Consider the following 15,546-nt stretch of genomic DNA (forward strand, 5'->3'; position numbering starts at 1 on the left):
AAGCAAGCGTCACTGTAGGTTGAATGATTTCTTAAACCAGTAAACAAAGCAATAGAAAGATTGTCATTCTATCTCACAAACATTTGTAAAATTATGTATTTCTCCTTGTACAGAATATGTACAAGGTAGACTCAGTCATTTTGACCAGAGCCTAAAAAAATAAATTAAGCTATCCTTGATTTTTATCTTTTTTCTTACATGGTGAAAAATATTTTTTAGCTTTATTTTCTGTGTACAGTGTTGCTTACTAGGCATTATTCTGATTTAATATTTAGTTAATAATGGCAGTGTGCCCAGGTGGGCAAGAAGGCCAACAGCATCCTGCCTTGTATCAGAATTAGTGTGGCGAGCAGGACTAAGGAGTGATCATGCCCCTGTACTTGGCAGTGGTGAGGCTGCACCTCAAATACTGTGTTCAGTTTTGGGCCCCTCACTACAAGAAGGACATTAAGGTGCTGGAGTGTGTCCAAAGAAGAGCAACGCAGCTGGTGAAGGGTCTAGAGAACAAGTCTTACACGGAGTGGCTGAGGGAACTGGGGTTCTTTAGTGTGGAGAAGAGGAGGCTGAGGGGAGACCTTATTGCTCTCTACAGCAACCTGAAAGGAGGCTGTAGTGAGGTTGGTGTTGGTCTCTCCCCACAAGTAACAAGTGATAGGACAAGAGGAAAGTGCCTCAAGTTGCATGAGGGGAGCTTTAGACTCGATATTAGGAAAAAAAATATTTACTGCAAGAATGGTCAGGCATTGGAAGATGCTGCCCAGAGAGGTGGTGGAGTCACCATCCCTGGAGGTATTTAAAGGACGGGTAGACGTGGCACTTCAGGGCATGGCTTAGGAGACATGGTAGTGTTGGGCTGACGGTTGGACTTGATAAACCTAGAGGTCTTTTCCAACCTAAATCATTCTGTGTTTCTATGCAGACATGGCACTTAGTCACATGGTTTAGTGGTGGACTTGGTAGCATTTGGTTAACGGTTGGACTTAATGATCTGTAAAGGTCTTTCACAACCTAAATCATTCTATGATTCTATGGATGATGGATCATATCTGATAGTGTAGCATATAGCAAAAGAAAGAGTTTGAACTTTGTTTAGATATTTGGTCCTTGGCCAGTAAAGATTGGGGAGGTGGAGGGGAGAAATGAAGAAGGGGAAAAAGGAAAAGAAAAAACCAAAGATTAGAGTAACCTTCCCCACTCCCATGAATCCAAGTTGTAAATGTCATAAAATACCTGTATTACTCTGCAGTCAAGCAAACCCATAGACAAATCTTTTCAGCACTTGCTAGTATAGTTTTATGTCCAGTCAGCAAACAATAACGAGAAAGATGGTACATGTATATTTACTTTCCATTTTCAAAAGGTTTTTATTTTAAAAAAATCATATATGTGAATGAATACACTAGAAGTCCTGGTGTGTTCCTTTCTGAACCTTTTTTTCCCATTATTTCCATTGTTTTTAATTTGATTTTTTCCATGGCTGCATTGCTTTCAGTTTTGTGAAAGTTTGCTCCTAGATGGAAATTAAGATTCTTCTTTTCCATGTGCTGCTCTCCAAACCCTCCCTCAGAGCAACTGCAACATGGCCTCGATGGCTATCTATTTTGCTTAGACATTTATTTTATTATGCACTGGATCCTCAGTTCAGCTGTATCTGTGGTGCATGGCTGCGGTGCAGTAATACGGGAGGTGAATTTTGGTCCATAGGAAAAAATAGTGTAACATTATTTACAGTTTCTGTGAGTATTGCAACAGTTATCCATGTTTTTTCTCCAATTTTCTCACATCTATTTTTGAGGGACTGTGGAGCTTCTTGCCAAAAAATCAACCAAAACCCAAACCTTTTTTTTCTTAAGAAATAATATTTCTGAATAGCTATAAAGATTACAAATATGTTGTGTTTGTATTCTTTAAAAAAAAAAAAAATTTCATCCTATGGAATTCTGGTCACAGCTTGCTGCTTATGCTAAACATGAATGCGCTAAGTAGGCTTGGTGATACTGTTAATAGAAGTGTGTGTCACAAATCCCTGCTTCATTCTGCAGGTGCACTACTAGTGTTTCTGCGACTTCTGCTTTTGAACATCTAGCACAAAAGCATAGGAATTGCAAAGGCCACTACCTGACACTTTCCATCTCCCTTTCGGTCTCCCATCCAAATCACTTAATAAAGTGTGATTATTTTTACTGGATGTTTTGTAGTTTTCTGAAAATGTTAAATTTTTGTATGGTTCGTTTTCAGTAATCTTGTGTTTGTCACTTCATTTTACTGAATTTTAGAAACAAAACACTTGGCTAAATAAAGTTATTACTTATTTCATGAGTGGCTTTAGGATGCTGGAACTTAACTTTCAGGACAGTGACTTCAGCCCAGGAGGTTGTTTCCTGAGCTGATAACTTACATAAGTAAGTTGTACTGGAGATAATAGAGGTGTTCTAAGAAGTGGTTCCTGGCTTTCTCTACTGTGACACATTTCTAGTACTGAATCAGATTTGATGTAGACTAAAGCTAATTTGGGGGTGGGGTGGGTGGGTACCCACTCTTGCTTTTTACTCCTGTGTACAGAATGACCCCGGTGTTTCCCAAGGTTTGAAAACAAAATTATTGTCATTAGGACTCTGCTTATTGTGATGTTAGAACAGCCATTATGTAGGTTTTTAACAGCACGCAATATGGAGAAAAGGAGGCTGAGGGGCAACCTGATTGCTTTCTCCAGCTTCCTGAGGACAGAAAATGGAGAGGGAGGTGCTGATCCCTTCTCCGTGGGATCCAGTGACAGGACATGTGGGAATGGCTCAAAGCTGCATCAGGGGAGGTTCAGACTGGACATTAGGAGGCATTTCTTTACCAAGAGGGTGGTCGAACCCTGGAACAGGCTTCCTAGAGAGGCGGTCGATGCCCCAGTGCCTGTCAGTGTTTAAAAGGCATTTAGACAATGCCCTTAATAATTTGCTTTAACTTTTGGTCAGCCCTAAAGTGCTCAAGCAGTTGGACTTAGATGATCATTGTAGGTCCCCTCCAAGTGGAACATTCTATTCTGTTCTATTTTATTAGTAGCAACTAGTACATCCGTGTCTCTGTTGGAATGTAATACCTGTATTGCTTCCTTTTCTTCTGCTCTGAGGGAACATTATCTATCTGTTAAGACAGCTTTCAAGTTATTATTTTGCTCTTCTTTAGGCCTTTTAGTGATTAAAGTACTGAATTTATTAATTTTTGTAAAGATATTGCAAACATTTAGGATAACTATCATTGAGAAAGGAGGGTGGTCATGATAAAATTTTAGTAGGAAGGAAAGGGATAACCTGTATTACATTTGTGAAATACTTTTAATATTTACATTTACATGTTTTCCTTTTAAAAAGGAAATTGTCAAGGAAGCATTAATGGAAGAGCAAAAACGAAGTGAAAGGGCAATCGAAGAAGCAGTGAAAAGGACAAGAGAGGAACTGATGGAATATATCAAAGAGCAGAAGAGGGTGAGTTACCAGTGGCTAATGGGTTTTACTTCATGCAGTGAGAAATTGGTGAACTTCATTAATCCTAAAACCTGTCTTAAAGTGCACAAGGAAACAGAATCAGGAGTTATGTCTTCACATTTGTCACTCCTTTTTTCAAACAATTTGTTACTATGATATATTTCTTCATGTATATTTATAGAATTTTAAGTTTATCACAAGCTAAAAAGCGGAAAAGCAGAAATGAATGCATTGGTTGAAATTTACAGTCTTATTACAGTAACTTAAAGATGGGGCATAAATGCAATCTGTCAAATTCAAATTGTGATCTCAGGTCAGTTCATTGAAAGCATTTCAGTATCAGTAACAGATGCTATTTTATGTTCACAGATGAACTTTTTTGTGCAGTTTGCATGCACACAAAAGTCGTTCTACTTTTCCTCTCAAACCATATTTTGTGACAACCTGAGAATATATTGGCATTCTACCAAGCATGATTTATAGCCAGTGCACTGGTCTTGTTATGATATGTTGTAATATTCTGAAACTTGGTGTCAGGTATTTTGTTAATGTTATATACTTGCAGTTTCATGCTTGTGTATAAACAGTAAAATGTAACTTAAAAGACAATTTGATTTGCTTTCAGTAGAAGGAGGAAAAAAAATACACTTCTGCCCATTGAGGCTCTTTATAAAAACAAAAAAAATTATTTTAAAAACCCTCTTTTATATGGTGGTGGCAGCTCAAGATCAAATTCAGTTACTTCAATATTCTCAATAAATAAAGTCACTAAGCTTGAATCTAATTGGTAATGTCCTGAGAAGGAAGTAGAAATAATGTGTTTGGCCTCTTCTATTCCCTGCTTTTATGGGCTGAGTAGTGTTATGGGAAATAGGATTTAACTTCAGAAGTTAATCCCTCTACTACTAGTTAAGATTAGTATTGGATGAGCTTTCTTCCATTATGCTGTGTGTGGTGTTCACATTTAGCAGTGTGAGTCCTATTAGCAAAGACACTTAAACAGATGTCCCGGGAAAACACGATCCATAAAGATGTTTGAGCTTGCTTATATCTGACATTGGCCATTTATGAAGGATAAGCTTTGGGGAAAGTGAGAATAGGTCTACTGTTAAAGTATCTTGTATCATAAATAAATTGGTCAATAGGACCACTAGTGCAGATGATTGAATCCATCTCATGCGGACTCCTCACTGTTGGCAGTTAGATCACGCCGTTTTAAATTGATGGTAATTTCCTGCAGGCACTTCAATAGCAACTTATCTGTCCTTAATCTCTTATATTTCCATTTGCATCAGGGATGGAGACTTTCTTCCGTTTTCTTTCCACCTAGACACAGTTGGAGGCAATTGCCATTATTCCATTTTTTGACTACTGTTAGTCTGTCTTGTCCTTGTGAAGTTTTAAAAAAATCAGTAAAACAATGAAAATACAATCCTCAAAGAAACAAAATCCTCTTTGGTTTAACTAGTAGGAGCATCATTTGTATTTATTCCATAGAGTTCTTGAATATAAAAGTATTTCAGTCAACTGTTTTCCCTTATTTATCAATTGACACGTATTTCCATTCATTTTAAAAAGAGTCATATATAATGACAGTTAGATTTTTCTGGCGTAAGATTTATAAAGTGTGTCTCTATTTAAGTTGAGAATGCAAGATGCTTTTAACTCCAAATAATTTGGCATGATAGCTTTTGTATGATTACATAAGAAGCAGAGTAAATGAACCTTGGTTAAAGCCCATGCACCTGTCAGAGTAATAAATATACTTTATGGACTATACTAAAAAGAGCCAGCTTATGGAAGGAATTCGTAGAAAGAAAACAGGGAAAATGCCTCACTTTCCTGGCTGAGATTCAGTGATGGTTTTTTTCCCTTTGAGTGATGGGTGGAGTCCCAGTTACACAATTCCAAAGGTAGCATACACCGTATATGTTTCATCACTGTTTTGAAAATAAGTTTGTAGAATCCTTAAAAGCGTGGGATGTGGGGACAACAGTATTTGTACTTGATTAGCAGTGGTTAAGTGCTTCAGGAAAAGACTCATAAACGAATTCTTATCGAGCTTATTTTGTAATAGTAAAAGTACATTTTATCCCTCATGGTAAATGTAGTATATACCAGCTTTCAAAGTAGCTTGTAACTTGCTTAGTCATTTATTCCATTAAAGCTTTCTTTTAGGAAAATTGCAATAGTTGTCATATCAGTTTAAGAAAATTAGTTGTGTATTTGGCCAGCTACTTGTTTGCTACAAATACTTTAAAATACTGGTGGGCATTTACAGTTGTATTTGTACTTGAATTCTCAGAATAATTTCTGTAACAGTTTGTAAAGGTTGGATCTGGCAATTCCACAAGTTTTGCAGTACATTATAAATGTAGGCCAACATTATATTGTACTGTATATAATAGTAAATATTTATATTGAGTTAGAAAGAATTGATTATGGATGAGTCTTTTTAAAAATAGATTGATCTGATAATTATTTATAGAAATAATTTCTGTCAATATAACATATACATTGAAAGTAAACTGTAGAAGTCTGTTGCAGTTCCAAAACTGACTTGAGTTATATACTAGCTATGCTAGCGCTAAAACTGTGGTTATTTTGGGGAGCCAAGACACTATATCATTTAAGTGTTCAGAGACTTACCAAGCAGGAGTCCAGCATATCAGCAACCTATGTACAGTTTAACAGTCACTTAGCATATGGGATGTACACCTGGGATTATTTGAATTAGTAGAAAGTTACTTAGCAAAAAGGAAGTATGTTCCTTTGTCCTTACACAGCACTTTTCAACCCTTTTCTTTCTTGATAGCAATCTTTCAATGGGAATTCTTTAGAGCTGTGGAAACTGAATGTCCTGCCTTTGATAAAATTCTTATCTAAATAGTTTAACGTCATATGCATAAAGTTTTTCCATACCTAGGGTGTTTATAGGACCACCATATTTCAAAGCCTTTCACCAATAAATAACTAGGAGTTAAGCCAAGTAGTTTTACACATATGTTTGACATTGTTACCCACAAATGAGTTACATTCAGTATCAGTGAAACAAAAGTTATTTACAGTCTCTTTTTTCATATTTTCTCATGCACAAACAAGCAAACTTCAATGCATTTTTTTAAATACGAAAAATAAGGTGTTGGTAAGATTAAGAGGACGAAATGGAAAATAATGCAACAATATCATCATGCTAAAATGCCCAGCATAAGACAAGATCAAATGTAATTGGCTCTATATTCAAGCCAAACAATGGCTCTAAAGCCAGTGGAGAATTTGTTGGCAATTCTTCACCTTTGACTAAAGTACATTGCAAGCTAAAAAATAAAAAAAGGAAACTGTGATGACAACATATGTTTTCACGCAATAAATGAAAGATGAGCAAAGCATTGTGCTTATGCCTTTTTCATACTTCAAATACAATCCCAAGTTTTTAAAGATATATAGCACAGTTCAACTTATGTACTGCAATCTTAGTTTTATTTTCTCTGTTCTGTTAAATGAAAAATTTTATACTAGAAAAATGTGTTTTATTTTGCTACAGATAACATCTTAAAAAGCTGGATATCTAAGATAAGGAAATTTCAATCAGGATTTTGTCTCTCTATTATGTCATGATTATTTCAAAACTACCACCATTCTGAAGCATGCTTCAAAACAAATAGAATAAGACTGTCATATCTGTTCAAAGACATCTTGCATAGCTACCAAATTTGCAGAGGTTTATATAAACATTAATACCACCTTGAAGAACTCTTTTGAGTCAAATTTGTATACACTTGCTACAACTATTAGCCAGACTTGCTTTCTCTAGCAAAGGTACATCCACATTATGTGCACAAAATTATCTTTATTAATTACCTGAAGGTCTATTTGACCTTGTAATATTGTAATATATCCTTGGTTGCATGTAAGTATCAAGAAGGCAAGGTAAAACAATGCTTTACCTTCCTGCTAGTGGAGTAGGACGTGAGGAGAGAGGGGAGAGAGGTGAATAAAAAGGAGATAGGCACTGAAGTATGATTAAATGGTAAGGCACTACTTTCACTTTTGTCATAAAAATAAATGTTATTCTTGTTTGGTATCCAGTGCATGGATACAGTGCAAGACTGTGTGCCACCTATATCCATGAGACGTGGATGCAGAGGGAAGCAAAATCTTTCAGAGTTGAGTAAAGAGTAAGGAGGCCCTTGTCCATGAGTATCCAAAGTCTATCCATTTTGATGTAAGCTCAAGAGTCATTAACTCATTTGTCAGTATTGTCTTTTGTTGCCTGATGTTCATAATCCTGTAACCTCTAGCCCTGCATTTTGGTCGTTGGTCATCTGACTACTCTGAAAACAGCCAGTACTGTGACAGGCCCCAGCACATTAAGTGACCCCAAGGTACCATAAATTATGTAGGCCAGCAATTGGGGCTCACTGTGCCTGTGGTGTTGGTTGGAGTGGGTAGCACTTATCACCTTTTTGCATTAATTCTTTAAAAATTCTAGTGTTTGTTTTTATACTGAATGTATGTGAAAGGGTTGCCCATTATTAGGTGGAACAGCTCTTGTCTTTTTTTTAAGGGTTAACAGTTTTTTTTTGCTAAAACATCATGCTGGTGTGGTAGCATACATTTGCATGTCTGTATGTAAGCTCTTATATGCATGTGTGTATTCATATTTGTATTTATTACCTGGAGATCAGGACAAGAAGTGGAGTCTAATGGCATGTAAACTATGGCCTAGTATTACAGTTCCCAAACTGCGATCCCTGGACAATGAGACAGAGGCATAGCAGTGCCCTATTACTGACTTGTAGAACTGTATTGTTTTTGTAATATTTTTGGTTAAAGACTTGATTAATGGGCACATGATGCTCTGTTAGGAATATAAAGACAGGCTTGGCCTATCCCTGCTCCAGTTTGTATGGATTTCATGTCGAGGTTTGGCCCTTTCACTGACCACTCTCTGCTTCTCTTTGCTAGTGCTGAATTATGTGAATATAAACAGCTTTGTCCCGAAGTACAAGAACTTGCACATTTGTTGTTTGTTTGCTCCTGTGTGTAATGTAGTTACAAGATTGACTGAAATTTTGGAGGTATGTTAGAAGTATTCCAAACATGTGAGCGGAAGAACGAAAGTATCTTAGCTTCCTGTTTAATGTTTGGACAACACCTTTGCCGTAGTCGTTTGCTTACCTTCTGCCTCCTTTCACTGGTCCAAGACGTGAAGAAAATGAGGTGCAGCCTGCACCAGATGCAACAGTCCATGAAGCTGTAGAGCAGAAGATAGGAATTGTTATAATGTAATAAAGGTGCATTTTCAGAATCCATTGGTCTGAAAGAAGCAAAGCCAGCTGATTTACAGGAGTAATGGTTAATTTCTGAACAGGAAATAAGCTTGATAATAAATTGTAAAATAGCAAGAAAATAGTATCTGAATAAAATAAAATCAGGATTGGAGTATATTAATCTCTCCTGCTTCTTAATCTTATTTTGAAAGAATGAAGGTATTCCTAAAGGCCACTTTTTGGCCTTTTCTTTGTATTCACAATAAGGAATTGCAGTTTTTTCTCTTTAGGCAATTGACTTTAGTGCCTGCTGTTGTATGAAGACAATTCCTGAAAGATAGTTACATTTTGTATGACTGGCTGAGATTATTTCTTTTTTATTAATTTGCAGTTAGAAAGCAAGAAAAGCAACTTAAAAACGATTTTTTAAAATAATTCAGAAAGTCTGAAAAGATTGGATTTAGTTGGATTTCGGCCTATTCAGTGTTTTCAAATTAAATATTTAAGATCTTCAATGCCAACGATGAATAAGTGGGGATTTTTTTTTTATTATTTTAGCTATGTAGTCACACAACATTTTGTGTTTCTAGCAGGTGAACTGGAATGCAGTTGGATCCATGCACCATCAGTAAAACATACCAGGAAGTAAATATTTCCATATGAATTAAAGAATAGAATATTTCAGTTGAAAGGGACCTACAATGATCATCTAGTCCAACTGCCTATACATTCCTTTACTAATTCCTGTGAGGCTTTATATACCATAATTGCATATAGAATAAGGAAAAAGATGGGCATTCAGAATATTATTAATATTTATACTTAATTAGCTTCTGCGTATTTTTTTTGTTTTTCTTTCCTGTTGATTGCATATACTAGTATTACTAAACTTATCATCAGCCAAAGATCTACTGTACAGTAGCTAGGGAAAAAACTCATACTGAAATCCCCTGCAATAAAGATGAAAGAAAAGTAAATTACTTGTTACCTTTTGGTCTAGTTGTCCAAATGGACTACCCAGCGGAAAATATCCTTATAGATCTGATCCTGCACAAATATGTTTGCATATTTTATTTTATGCACTGTAATTGATCCTGTTTACTTCAGATGGCATGAACTGTAAAATTTTGGCATAAAAATTATTTCAGTATCAGACAAAATCTAGAATGGTCTCACCTCAATTCAGTGCTCTATGTTTCAAGTTGAAATTGCGACTTTCAGTTCAAGTCTCAAACTACGAATGTAAACTTGATGAGTTCCAGGAAAAGACTAGATATGGTTTTGTATGCAGGTAAGTTAAAATTATTGTTAAATTTATTGGTTCTAAGAAGGGTGCATTACATTTTAAGACTGACAACTCAAATTCAAGCAGGCTTCATTTTTCTGGCACTATTGTGTATCTAAAAAACAAACAAATTAAGACCAATTCAGTTGTTTCTCAAAATCAAAAAGTACCAAATAAGTCCAGTAAGAAAAATCTGTGGTAAAACTATTGTCAGTATAAGTCTACGGTTCTGCTTTTTTTTTAACTACACATTCCTGATGAAGATTAGTAAACTTAGAATCTTGTAGGGGAGTGGAGGAGCAGTAAGAAGTATGAAGTTTGATTTTTAAGGTCAGATTCAAACAGTGTTTATCCTGACAGACATAAAGTACATGTTCTGAAACAGTCTAACCTACTACATATCAGGATTCAGAAGAGAACTTGAAGTTTGTATCACAGTCTCTCATTAGTCTTTCATCAGTGAGAACCAAAGCAAGAATGCATAGCTTAGCCATATACCACAAAAATTGCCCCAGCAATTTAGTAATTATTGACTAAAATACGATATTTCACAAGTCCAGGATTTGTTTAAAAAACATGATGGTTGGGGGGGTTCTGTTCATTCTGTGTCAGATCCTCTGATTTTGCACATTGGCTTCTAAAAGCACTTTTATTTATAACTGGATTTTCTGGAATAAGAAGGTTGTAAGAGTGGAATGGACTTTTTGGATTATCAAATCAGTCTTTTGCCATTACATATAACTCCTTTCCCAAGTGGTTATCGACGTGTCATTCTGAAGCAGTTGGAGTAATCCTCTTCCAATTTATGGCATAAGCTGTATTAGGAATCAGTCAGTTCATAAATTTGTCATTCAGATGAATCTCCATTTGAACTGGTAGGGGCCAGGATGATCCTTGGCAGCGTGGGCCTTTTTTTGGCCTAACATGTTTCCTAGCCTAGTCCTCTGGTCACAAGGTCAACCACTTCTCACTTCTTCTTCTTTACTGCTTTCTTCAGCAGAGGGTCACTGATTCCTAGCAGTGCAGTTATTACTTTCCCAATAGCTGGGGTATCTGTCCATTGTATATATTTGTAAAAGTGTTAGGAGATAAAACAGTCGTAATAATTTTGTGTTAGTCTGTTCTGCATCCATACAGAGCAATTAAAACATGGTCACAAAGTTGAGACATTTTTGCTCATCTAAGTTTTGATTTCTTCTGTAATGTGTGGCCTTAGTGTAATTGTTCATTATTTTTGCATATGGAATTGCTTGGGTATTCTTTCTGTAATCATCAATGATGAGTTTTATGACACTTTCTGTATAAGGTGCTTTCTCCAGTACCCCTTTAAATAAATAGTAGAGTCCCATATGATTTTAGTGTGAATACAAGTGCCTCAAAAATGTCAGCTTTATCCTGGAACATAGAACTTTAACTGAATTTTCCTAGTTATTTTACAGTAATTCCTACTTCTTGAGTTATCCATTTTGGGATTTTTACTGTGGGGTCATTTGACATTTTAAATAATTCAATTACTTGGATTTTTTTCTCTTTATGGTTATTTATTCATACTAGATTTTGTGCAAGACACTTATGCACTGTTTTCTCTTTGTGCTTAAATTTTTTCCCCATTCCTGTGGTTGGCTTTTTAATGTCTACAGTACTGTTCATTTTGTGTTTTAAAAATAATTATTTCCAGTAGTGTCAAATAAATAATTGAACTGGGTTTTCTCTGAAACAGATGTTTGGCACTTACAAAGATGCAAGATAATATTTTCCATTAGTTTCAATTTTATTGCAATTTCTTGTTGGAAAAAAAAAAAAGTATCATCATATGGTTTTGTTTTTTGCATACTTCAAGAAGAAGCAGTACACAAGAGTGTGTTTTGGTTTTATCCCCTACTTTGTATTTGACATGATCATCTGTGCAGTTGAAACACTTCAGTAAAAGTTATACATTTTTTTTACTGTCTTTGTGGACATGTTTAAATTTTCCTTCATAATATTGATGGTTTTTGTTCTAACATATTTTAAGAGTATTCTTGATAAAAACCAAGCTAAAATACAAATATTCAGAAGTGTTTGTCTCTTAAGTTAGGTACTGTATTATCTCTGTTCCGAGAGGTTCCTATGATCTTATTTTTACTGGAAGCCTCAAAACTGCTATCTTCTAACTTGCTCAATACAAAAGAGCCTTCTGATCATTCTGTTAGCATGCAAACACATTTGCATTCGAACATGATACAATTTATTCATTAAATGCTGCAATTAACAGTACTTAAAATATGACATTTAATTACTAAAAAGTGGTCTAGTAAATATAGTTAGAAGATGTCACCTGTAAAACGAGCAAGATGATATATATGGAACTCCTTGCCACCAGATGTTGTAGATGCTAAAAGCCTAAATGGTTCTTTTTTTTTAATTAAAAAAACCCCAAACAAACAAACTGAAAGCAAAACCAAAAACAAACCCAACAAAACCACCTAGACAAATTTACTGGAAGAAAATTCCGTCAAGAGCTGTTAAATGCAAACATATTTTGCTCTGGCTATGGTAGTAACAGAGTCAGTGCAAGCTTCTCCTGTTATACACCTTTCTACATACTTGCTGTTTGCCTCTGGTAAAGCCAGACGTGCACTAGATGGACATTGGTCTGACATGTCCTGACATGTTGCGTACAGCCTATTCTTATGTTGGTGTTATGGAAAAAAAAAGTGAAGAGAGAGTAAAAATTATTTACATGACTCTTAAAAAAAAATAAAATTAAAAAAAAAACCACAAAACAAAACAAAAAAACCACAAGGTAATGTCTGTAACACATGCCAAATCCACTGGCTGTGTGCGACATCATGGGGAAGTACAAGAGGAGGCACTTAAGTTGTTTTCCTTTCCTCAAGGGGACCAGTGCAGCAGCTACCACATTTGAGGACCTACCTGTGGCTCATGTACGATTTGTTGCCTCAGTACTAAATATAGATGTTTCTGATCTGAGTTCTTTTTTTGGCATATGTGGAATTAACTCTTCTGTGTCTACCAGAAAAGAAAAAAAAGGAGGATTTGTGGAAAGTGGTAGGATGCTGAAAATTAAATTATGACTCAAGGTCTAACTCCAAATATTTCTGGTTTTAATTGTCTCAGGAATCTTGGAGAACCGAGCTTTTAATAAATCCATTGTGCTTTCATGTCATGAAGTAATACAAACATTGACTTCATTAAGTCTTTTTTTAAATGAAATTATGAAATTAAAACCTGGTACTTAAAAGTAAAAACTGTTTGATATGCATGCCTTCAGCACATCATCCAGCCCAGGAGAGTGAAATGTTACTTCAAAGGATTTCTGTAAACATCTTTAGGAATGAAAACAAATAACAGTGTCATAAGCTTATCGGTTTCGTGAAATGTACATCTTGTTAGGTGATGAGATTTACTGTGAAACAGAAGATGACATCTCTGATCAACTCTATGAACTTGTGTTTGGGAGGATGAACATAAGTGTTCCTATGAATTCAATAATTTTACTCTCTGTGTACTCTGTCTATTTTCAGTGGAAGATACAGAGTCAAGAATAGATTAATAAATGCTCTTAGTATTATTCTAAATTGCCAGCATCGCCACTCTTTTTTTTTTTTTTTTTTTGCTCGGCAGCTGCAGTAGCAAGTAGAGCTTGCTGTAGTTTTGCTGTAGTTATCCCTGTTTGGTTCCCTGTTCATGCTACCCATGCTGTGGATTCCCCAGGCTATATAACTGTCATATGTTACACTTTTTTTTATTTTGTGGAAAATAATGAGGATTTTTTATTTTAGGGTAAAACATACCTCCTAGGACCCATTTCAGAATTACTTTCATTAGAAGCTTAGTGCCACAACTGAAAAAAGTACGGTTCATTTCTGAGATGTGAAAGTTGTTACTCAGAGTAAAATAGACAGTGCTGCATTGAACTTTCTTTAGAAAGAACAAGGAAATATCAGGGAATATTTATGCTCTCAAAGGATATCTTTTCCTTGGAGAGTCACTCAAAGAATCTACTCTTCTGGACTCCTAACTCAGGACATCAGATGATTTAAGTGTTACCAATTTCAAGTTGCTGTGTAACACTTACTTAAACAAGTGTATGTCTGTTTGTCAGAGGAGACATCTGTGCAGACGAGAGTGCCACCCAGAGAGTTCAGGCTGAGTTTTAGTTCCTCCTAATGTCTGTCACTCTCTGTTGCATGAGAAAGTTCAAGAATATCACCATCATACTTGTTTCCTACCTGTTTTGTGTATGCCTGCCTCTCTGCCAGTGGCTACCTCAGAGCAAGTAAGATTTCAGAACTTCTAAAATACCTGCCTCATCAATGACGATGCAGAGCTGGGGAATGAAGAATTTAACTGATATATTGTACAGCAGTTAGTCACTCTTTTGACCGAGCTGAAGAAAGAAAGGCAATTTGCCTTCCAGTCTCCTGTTGCTCTTTCACTCATGTTTAGTAAGTGGAAGGTAAGCAAATGGAGAAAAATAACATGGTGCTTTGAGTTGTTTTTACAGAGGCACTTCATTTTTAGTCACCTTGGAGGTTGCTTCCAAGAAGATATGAAACTTTCAGACAGAAATGTGATTTTTTCATGTTGACGTTTTCCTTGTAAGCTGTCCAGAAACTGAGTAAGGCTGAAGTCAATAAAAGTAAAAAACAAAATATTTCCAGGTGTCTTATAAAAATTCTAATGATCAAAGCAGTTAATTGGTCACTACTGTACTTCAGACTAAGATCTGTTTCCAATTATTTGTTGTTAGAAAGGTCAGGAAATTCTTTGCTTCATATTTTTTTCAAACTTGGATGGTGTTCAGGCTTCTACGTAATCTGCAAATGGTCTTTGCCTTTTTTTAAAAGCTAGGCATTGTTAACTCTTAAAAATCGCACAAATGTTAGGAATTTTTGTGGAGTGGAGGTCTACAAAAGTATTCTGTTGTCCAATTCTAGTATTTTTATTGTCAGTGCTACAGATTGAAAGTTGTTTATAAATCTCATAGTTCAGTAATTTACTGCCTATTCATTGCTAATAAGTGCTTCAAAAATATTCATTCAATATGTTGTAGTTTGCATGTTTACAGCAGAAAAAAATGCAGAAGTCTAATGTTGTGCCTATTATTTGTGTTCATCTTAATTTTGGTGACCATTATCTGTGCAGAGAAAAAAAAAATTCTTGAAGTTGGCATACATAGGAGAAAGTAAGACACAACACAGAAGTCTTCTACCAATTAAATCTTGTGCTGAATAGGTTATTTAAAGAAATTTTCTAAATGACAAAGTCTTACTCATGAGGTAAGTACTTAGAGTAAGCATTTCTTATATTTGTAGTTCCTGAACTACTATCCACGTAGCCAGCCAGCAACAAAATTTTAATTTTTATTTACATTGACATTCATCTTCCTTCAGGAAAACTTACTGCTTGTTTTCTGACAACAAAATAATTATATTAAGCAATCACATTTTGTCTGCTACATTGTACATGGCTCTCACTGACTTTAAAGGGCGCATTTTGGCCAACA

At 35.5% G+C, this 15,546-nt stretch overlaps 1 protein-coding gene across 4 annotated transcripts in view; it reads left to right on the forward strand.

The window, feature by feature from the left end:
* The window catches only part of CCDC91 (coiled-coil domain containing 91), a 160,201-nt gene that overhangs the window by 119,186 nt on the left and 25,469 nt on the right, over nucleotides 1–15,546 (forward strand). For all 4 annotated transcript variants that reach the window (XM_064462006.1, XM_064462017.1, XM_064462024.1 and 1 more), the window contains one exon: nucleotides 3,363–3,476. In XM_064462006.1, the coding sequence (XP_064318076.1) occupies nucleotides 3,363–3,476 (114 nt within the window). The remainder of the gene's footprint in view (nucleotides 1–3,362; nucleotides 3,477–15,546) is intronic.

This window comes from Phalacrocorax carbo, chromosome 1, assembly GCF_963921805.1.
Source record: "Phalacrocorax carbo chromosome 1, bPhaCar2.1, whole genome shotgun sequence".
Taxonomy (NCBI): domain Eukaryota; kingdom Metazoa; phylum Chordata; class Aves; order Suliformes; family Phalacrocoracidae; genus Phalacrocorax; species Phalacrocorax carbo.